This window comes from Triticum dicoccoides, chromosome 5A (genome assembly GCF_002162155.2).
Source record: "Triticum dicoccoides isolate Atlit2015 ecotype Zavitan chromosome 5A, WEW_v2.0, whole genome shotgun sequence".
Taxonomy (NCBI): Eukaryota; Viridiplantae; Streptophyta; class Magnoliopsida; order Poales; family Poaceae; genus Triticum; species Triticum dicoccoides.
Window position 1 is genome coordinate 622316714 of NC_041388.1, and position 8673 is coordinate 622325386.

Genomic DNA, 8673 nt, shown 5'->3' on the forward strand with positions numbered 1-8673 from the left:
CCATGAAATTAGTTACCGACCGTCCAAGTGAAACCATAACGCGGGTCTGCACTTTTTTCGTGTAGAACTTATTTCGAATCAAAGCACCATTGTGTATATCAGAATTGATTGTGTGAAGAAGATTAAGGGAGGTGAGTGAAACATCATACTTTTTTTTTGAGGAATGTTTATTTTTTTCAGGAAAGTGAAACCACAATTTGTAGGGCTAGCGGCACCGAGTGGGCTCGAGTTGCATAGCGTTTCTCCTCAGGCCCGACAATATTTGCACGCAACAAACGGCCCAAAATCGACTGAAGACTGTCACTGATGTGAGCTGGCCAAAGGGCGCTCGGCAGCGTCGGCCCTCCTGAATCAGCCCCGCACCCCATTGCCTCCCCGTGAATCCGCCGCCGCCGCCGCCGCCGCCGCCAGTCGACACCGCCCCCCGGATCCGATGGACACGGGCGCAGATCCTCCGCGCTACCGCCGGCTCAGGAAGGCCTCCGACCTCCGCACCGCCGCCGCCCACCCACCCCAGAAACGGGTACGTACGGCGTCCATCCTCGCGATTTCTGCTGAATGTTTTGCATCCGTTACAGAAGGAGCTGTTTATTTCTGGAGGATTGCTCCATGTTTGTCGAGCAGTACTACTGGTGCTGCAGGCTAGGTTAGGGATAGCTTCAGCTTGTGCATAAGATAGCCTCTCTTTTGAGGCTTCGTGCTACACACATGAAATGGGAGGGGCTCCCCCTGGCAGCCACCTACAAGCTTTGCCTTAGGGATAGCTTAAGGCTTATTTGGACCATAAGCCATACCACAAGCCGTTCCTAACCCAGAGGTAGGTACAGACAATGCAGTTTAGTGTGTATTTTGCTACTGATTTTCTCTCTTTTCAATCTCCCAGTTTATTATTAAAAAATTGGGCAACTAGAACACCTGTTCCTGTCCATCTTTTGCAGCAGAATGGAGTGCCTATATACTCCCTCTGTACTGTAATACTCCTATATGACTTGAACTTCTAAAACGTGATATATTATGGTAAGGACGGAGTAGTATAGTACATATATGCTCTTAAAATTGTTGCGCTTGCTAATGTCATTATTTAGATTGTTTAGGTGGCCACACTCTTTCATATGTTTTGCTTGTTCATGCACTTTTTTTTACTAGTAATGTTGTTAATGCCTACTTATAAGGCATCTTGCTCAGTTATCTGCTCAAACTATTTGGAATTCCCTGACTGTTTTTCATTTATGTCTCACCAAAACAAAAACTAGATGCATCCGAGTGAGGAACAGGACAGTTGCTGTGAGGACAAGATCAGCAGCTTACCGGACGAGATGTTAATCATGATCATCGATAAGCTAGATGCACGGACGGCGATAACCACCACTATCCTTTCGAAGCGATGGCGGGATCTTCCTGCACACTCGCACACATGTTATGACCTTGGTGTTGATGACATCCTCCCTCCACGCTACCACAAACTGAAGCAAATGGTGGTGGAGGCTAAGGCAGGGTATGTGGCAGAGAAGAATGCACTGAAGTTGGCCGGTAGTCATGCTTTTAGAGACCGATTCTTTGCCGTCAATGACTGGATGTGGAGAGTCCGACGGCTGACAACTCACCTGCAACGTTATGAGCGTTGGGCCATGCGACGCTATGTTAAACGGGTGAACGCGTTCCTTCTTCTCCCCACCAATGTTCAGCAACGGTCTATCCAGAAGCTGAGGCTTCAAACCTTTGGGACGAGCAATTGCATTGATCAATGGATTACGTCAGCGATTGGCAAATGGGGCGTTGAAGATTTGGAGCTTGTCATTGACAACTCTTCCTGGCGCTATGACTTCCGGCTATTGGATGAATGCAAGAATGTGCGATTGAAACGACTTGTGCTATCCAATTGTTATCATCATGATGCACCCAAGTCCTCGACATTTCAGAGGCTCACAGCACTTACTCTGTGCAAAGAACATATTTCACACGTTTGTTATATTCTTAGAAACTGCGTGCAGCTGGTGGATTTGAGCCTGAAACATTCCGATTATAACCAAGATCCTCTTCATATTCGTGTTCCTAAGTCAAAGTTAAAGAATCTCCAATTGGACAACTGCAACGTTGGGCAAGTCTATCTGACTTCACTGCCTTGTCTTGAAGCATTTGCTTGTCGCGGTCAGCCAATCGAATTACACTACGGCGAGGTCCCTCGACTTAGGCATGTGAGTTTGAACTTCTTGCAAACGGGAGATAATGGCAAGGATGGTTCCTTATGTCGACTAGGCAAGTTGTTTTTAGGGATTCCGCCACCACTAGAGTACCTTGCTCTGCAATTAAGAGGGGGTCAGGTGAGTAGCCATTTCTGATATGAATTGTTCTTTTATTGATCATAGCATCACACCGCTACATAAGATAGTACTTAATTATCACTTTGTTTAATGCAGATGTGGATTAAACCTGTTGCCATTCGCAGCCAGCTTAATCATCTCAAGAAACTATTCATTGCAAACGTGGCAATGAACTGGGGTACATTCTGGATTCTCACCCTACTTGCTGCCGCACCTGCATTGGAGTCGCTCCATGTTCATGTATGTTTATCCAGCGTGTTTTTTCAAACACAGTACTTTTTGGGGTTTGAAAGATTTCTGAAACTCTACAATCTGAATGCAGTTTGACTCAGAGAAGGCGAGTGCTTCAGGATTACTAGATGTGCAAGCGGAACATCATCACCACCACTATCACCTGAAAGAACTCATGGTCGTTGGCTTCAACGGGGTGGCGTGGCAGACAGGCTTTGTGAAGCGGATCATGCAGGCATCGCCGATCCTGGAGCACGTCCACCTGCTGGACGGGCACGTCGTAGAGGATGAAGAACAGGAACTCGTCGGCCTGGAGATTGTCCGCCGCCGCCGGGAGTGGCACGAGTGCGAGAGATTGGAGGTGCTCGACGAACTGACAGACGGGATCAGTTCGCTGCATCCCAAAATAGTTTTGGAATGACTTTTGGTAAGAGTGTTGCTGTGCCGGTGGCCTTCCGTTCTGTAGGACTTGTAGGTGTATGCCAGGGCCTAATGATTATGTTATGCTGGCTTGGAAGAAAGAACATGTGTTTGTATTGGGTATCTTGTGCTTTCCTTTTGCTTGATTATCCAAGGATTGATGTAGCTAGCTGTTGAGATGATTGATTCCGTGGCTGCTCATGGTGTGGCTTGAAATCACCACTTGTACGCCTAAAAGATATTTTTTCCTTTCCTTTTTGAAAGAACCAAAAAGCTCACAAGAATCCTTGATATTGGTGATCAGAGCCTGTAAACCCTTTCAATCACCATGTGATTAGAGCCCCATTTTTTTTCGTATTATATCCTTTGCCAAAAGCAAATGAACCCTTTTTATTATTCTAGAACCCTGAAAATAGAGGTTTGAACTAAAAGTATTTATTTCCAAGAAAATATCAATTCATTAAAAGTCATTTATGAGGTGTATTACATACACTATCCATTCAAAAAATATTTTTAAAAGGTATATACGTATTTATTATAAATCATTCTCTAAAAGGGAATAAATTGTATTTATATGGTTAAAATATTTTTTTCTCTAAAAAAATCCTCAAAAATCACCCAAGTGTTTTTTGAGATTCCAAACCACTTGGAGTGGAGAAACTTTGATAGTAATGTTCAAAATATTTGAGCATTCTCAATCAAACACCTTCCTTATTTCCATATCTTAAGTTCGCTCAATCTGAGATACTCATAAATATCCCAAATAATTCCTGGAATTTTTTTTGAGGGTAAATAATTTCTGGATATGCTCCGTATTCCTGTGTCACGCTATGCCTCGACTTGCGACCCATCAGAGAGCAGCGGGGGGCCAGGCCTGCTACCGCCCAGGCAGTCAGTCAAAGCGAGGTGGTTGGGGCTTGGGTGGCTGTTCGGATGGGCTGGCCCAGCTGCAAAATCGAGTGCGTCGTCGCCGGAGTTCCTCAACCTCTCGTGCCGTCGTGTCTAAAAAAAAAAAGCTCTCGTGCCGTCGTGAAGCCCTAGGCGCAGGCATGGAACATGAAACTGATGCGAGCCGGCGAAAGCGAATCCACGCCCATCGCGGCGGCGAGGGCGCGCAGTAGTCGGCGCTCGGCAGCATCGGATCCACCGCCACCGCTGCCTCAGGAAGGCCTCCGGTCGGCCGCCACCGCGCCTCGGATCCGATGGACACGGGCGCAGATCCTCCACGCCACCGCCGGCTCAGGAAGGCCTCCGATCTCCGCACCGCCCCCGCCTACCCACACCCGAAACGGGTAAGTACGGTGCTCATCCCTGTCATTTTCGTTGAATAGTTTCCCTGTGATTGCTCCGTGTTTGTTGAGCTGTAGGTAGGGGAAAAACAGTTTGGTGTGTATTCTGCTACAGATTTTTTTTTACTATTTAATCTCTCAGTTTGTGTTTAAAATTGGGCACAGCTAGAACACATGTTCCTGTCCATCTTTTGCAGCATAATGGAGTGCCTATGTATTAGTATAGTGCATACATGCTCTTGAAATTGTTGCGCCTGCTCCTGTCATTACCAGTCCCTGCTGGGCAGCGGCTGGATTGATGGTTTCGTTGCTTGGTTTGGCCATGCCTTGTACCTGCAGACTTGGCTGGTTCGGCCATGTGAAATTAGCATCTGTGAGCCAGCTGAGCAAGTGACCTCGCAGTCCAGCACCAACAAAGCCCCAATTCCTGCAGTCATGGATAACGTCTAATCAGGCGCGCACAGTTACATATATCAACACAAAATTCCTGGGTGAATCACACAACAACAATTGTGACATAAGCAACGTCTAAAACCTGTTCGGTGATTATGTGACCATCCTTTAAAGCAGTAAACTATTGATGCTACAATCAAACATGCAAAAGACATGGTTTGATTGGGTAGAAGAGAGTGCAGAAGATGAATATTATAGTCACATACTTCCATCTCTGTCTGTAAAAATAAAGATCTATACATTCAGAATTACTACATATGAAAAAACCATGACTTCATTTTAGAGGCTATCTAATGAAGTCAAGTGTATCCACGATTTCTTTTGAGATGCATATAACCTACTGGATACCAACAGAGAAGTAAGCTACTGTAATATTTTTTTGTTCCTTTTTTTTAGGATCTTACTAAGAATACACTTGTTTTTAAGAAAAAACATTTAGAGTTCCCAGCAGTGTACAAATACAATAGACTAAGGGCCGTTCTCACCTGAGAGCACCAGGCCAAGGCGGGTCTGCTTCTTACCAAGTATCGTCGGAGCCGTCGTACAGGTCATAACTGTCGTTGCTGTCGCCATCCTCGTTCTGGACACAAGTGAATTAATTCCAGTTCATTGTCGTACAGGTCATAGTTATCCTCAGCATAATCACCGGATAAGACCTTAAATTTTCCAATGCTCAGGATTACATTTGCAAAAGATAGACACAGAAACAATTTGAAACTAGCAGCAAATTACCAAGTGCATAGGATGAACACATGCATTCTTTCTTTTGCTTACATTCTTAACAATCACAATGCAATGGTTATGAGGTTTCTTTGTTTTGTTTTGGAAACTGGGCATTACAATCCTGCCCAACATGCTTGCTGCCTAAGCATTCTAAGCATCCATAGAGGCAGGGAACAGGGGAATGGAAATTCATCTTCACATATGCAGTCCATGTATGTCTAGAAATATTCCAGTAGTACTATGACTGTAATATTTCCACAACATATTACAGATGACTAAAATTGTGTGTCATACAATTACATTTTCGGGATGAGTAAAACACCAACTGCATGTCACCAATGTAAACATGATGAAATGATTAGTTTTCAGAATCTTATGTTCAAGCATAGCAGAACAAAGGAAAATACGTACTGTCTCCCTGCAAAAACATGCATATGTAAAACATGTGGATGCTCATCCATTTCTATTCATGTAGGCTAGCATATGAATGCTGCACAAATGGCAGTAGGTAACAATTAGATTAGAGGATCACAAAAATTCTTCCTAATTACTAACACTGAGGTGACAGTTAAGTGTGTTTTTGGAAAAATAACATGAAAAATGCCTACAGATAATAAGAGAACCTTGACTGGCATGCCTAATTTTTGAAAAGTAATAAAAGTTACAGAGTGTGGAACCAGGGATACAGAAATACAAATCATAAGTTGATCTGGGTGCGTACCTTTTACTGAGAGCATATTTAGACTGGAGTATGAAACTCATGTAGCAGGAGCTGCTTGCCTACTAATTGCGTTGAGACAAATTACATTCAAAGAACCTTCCTCTCACTAATTCTCATGTGTAAGACAATATGATGGCGGGTACTCAAAGTAGAAAAATGCTTCTTCCAGAGCATTCGTTGCAAATTGTGAATTTCCTGTCCCCCCAAACAGGATCAAAGATCTGAACGAACCTACCTAATCCTAGAAAGCAAGCGGCAGGTCCTAATTGTACAAACAGACTCTGCTCCTAGATTCCCAAAAGAAAATCGAGTTCTCCATACCAAATTCGTACACACTCGCGATCATGTTCTAATCCTCAATATACATGACCAAGCTGGAGTGAAACACTGAAGCATACCCTGGGCAAGTCGCTTGCCTGCTTGAGACGGGGAGGAGTAGCTTGGGTCGCCCGAGCTTGGAAACGGAGGAGGCTTGATGCCGGGATATTTGAGGTCCGCGCTGGCCAGCGACTGCAGTGTCACCCAAGGCGACGGAGGAGCCAGCTGGAGGTGCGGGATGCTGCGCCGGTGTCCATGGAGCCGTCACCCCGGGAACCATCGCGTTCAGGGTTAGCTGCAGGGCCGCACGCGATGGCGGAACGGCGAGGCGGTGCTGGGAGGTGAAGGAGGGAGGTAAGACGGAGCTGCGTCGGTGGAGGGCGGCGCGGTAGAAGGCCGGAGTCGGCCGGGAATGGAGGCAGCGGCAGCATCTCACTCGGGAGGGAGGTGTTGGGGGGGGGGCGATGGAGGGGGTGAGGCGGCGTATATTAGGATAGGCGTAGTGGGGAATGGGCCATGGCGGGCCCTCCAACCGAGGTTTTCAGGGTTATAACTTATAATGAGGCTTTGGTGGCCCGCACGAGGGGCAGCATGCACCCTTGATTTGCAGTCAGAGTCGCTCAATCGGACGGTCAAAAAAGACGGGATGGCTAGGAGCACGTTCTCTCGCGCAGGACTTCTCTTGGCGGATTTACGTTGTTTAGGTGGAGTCACTCTTTCATGTGTTTTGCTTGTTCATGCACTGAAATTTACTAGGAATGTTGTCAATACTTAGTTATTTGGAATTCCCTGACTTCTATTTCATTTATTTCTCACCAAAACAAAACTAGATACGCCCGGGCGAGGAGCACAACAGTTGCTGTGAGGACAAGATCAGCAGCTTACCTGACGAGATGTTAATCTTGATCATCGACAAGCTAGATGCACGGACAGCGACAAACACCACTATCCTTTCGAAGCGATGGCGGGATCTCTATACACACTCACACACATGTTATGACCTTACGGTTGATGACATTCTCCCTCCACGGTACCACAGACTGAAGCAAATTGTGGTGGAGGCTGAGGCAGGGTACGAGGCAAAGAAGAATGCACTGAAGTCGGATGACAGTGATGCTTCTAGAGACCAGTTATATTCCTTCAAAGACTGGAAGTGGAAAGTCCGTCTGCTAACACCCATCCTGCAACGTTATGAGCGTTCGGCCATGCGACGCTATGTTAAACGGGTGAATGCATTCCTTCTGGCTCCCAACAATGTTCAGCCACGGTCTATCCAGAAGCTGAGGCTTCAAGCCTGTGGGACGAGCTATTTCACTGATCAATGGATTACGCAAGCGATTGGCAGATGGGGCGTTGAAGATTTGGAGCTTGTCATTGACAACTCTTGCTGACTCTATGACTTCCGGCTGTTGGATGGATGCAAAAATGTGCGGCTGAAACGGCTTGTGCTATCCAATTGTTATCATTTTGTTGCACCCTACTCCTTGACGTTTCAGAGGCTCACATCACTCACTCTCTGCAAAGAAAGTTCACGTATGTCACGCGTTGATGATATTCTGAGAAACTGTGTGCAGCTGGTGGATTTGAGGCTGAAAGATTTTAGTTGTCGCCAACCTGCTTTTCATATCTTTGTTCCTAACTCAAAGTTAAAGAGTCTGCAATTGGACAGCTACAACACTGTGGGTGCCTACCTGGGTTTGGTGCCTTATCTTGAAACATTTGCTTGTGGTGGTCAGCCAACTATACTACACTATGGCGTGGTGCCTCGACTTAGGCATGTGAGTCTGAACTTCTTGCAAACTAGAGATGACGGCAAGGATGATTCCTCCGGTAGCGACAGGACATATCAAATAAGCAAATTCTTTTTAGGGGAGCCGCCACCGCTAGAGTACCTTGTTCTGCAGTTAAGAGGGCGTCAGGTAAGTAGCTTTTCCTGAAATGATCTCTTTCTTATTGGTCATAACATTGCATCGGTACATAAGACAGCACTAAATTATCACTTCATTTATGCAGATGTGGATTGAACTAACCGCCATTTGCAGCCAGCTTAATCATCTCAAGAAACTATTCATTGCAAATGTGCCAATGAACTGGGATACGTTCTGGATTCTCCACCTACTTGCTGCCGCACCTGCCTTGGAGTCGCTCCATGTTCATGTACATTCATCCTACGATTTTGTCAAGCACAGTACTTTTT

The 8673-nt window shown here is 45.8% G+C and overlaps 2 protein-coding genes across 3 annotated transcripts in view; both read left to right on the forward strand.

The window, feature by feature from the left end:
• The first annotated feature begins 324 nt into the window (after positions 1-324).
• Positions 325-3188, forward strand: LOC119303490. 2 transcript variants are annotated; one of them, XM_037580625.1, is made up of 4 exons: positions 325-523; positions 1254-2321; positions 2418-2561; positions 2644-3188. In XM_037580625.1, exons 1-4 carry the CDS (start codon positions 434-436, stop codon positions 2971-2973), a joined length of 1632 nt encoding a protein of 543 aa, XP_037436522.1. In that variant the 5' UTR covers positions 325-433; the 3' UTR covers positions 2974-3188. The 2 variants fall into 2 exon arrangements, with proteins under 2 accessions (XP_037436522.1, XP_037436523.1); XM_037580626.1 differs by lacking the exon at positions 1254-2321.
• Positions 3189-3895: 707 nt separating this feature from the next.
• LOC119303491 overlaps positions 3896-8673 on the forward strand; it is a 5399-nt gene continuing 621 nt past the window's right edge. Inside the window, exons 1-3 of the mRNA XM_037580627.1 lie at positions 3896-4264; positions 7307-8395; positions 8490-8633. Of these exons, the coding sequence (XP_037436524.1) occupies positions 8012-8395; positions 8490-8633 (528 nt within the window). The 5' untranslated portion in view covers positions 3896-4264; positions 7307-8011. The remainder of the gene's footprint in view (positions 4265-7306; positions 8396-8489; positions 8634-8673) is intronic.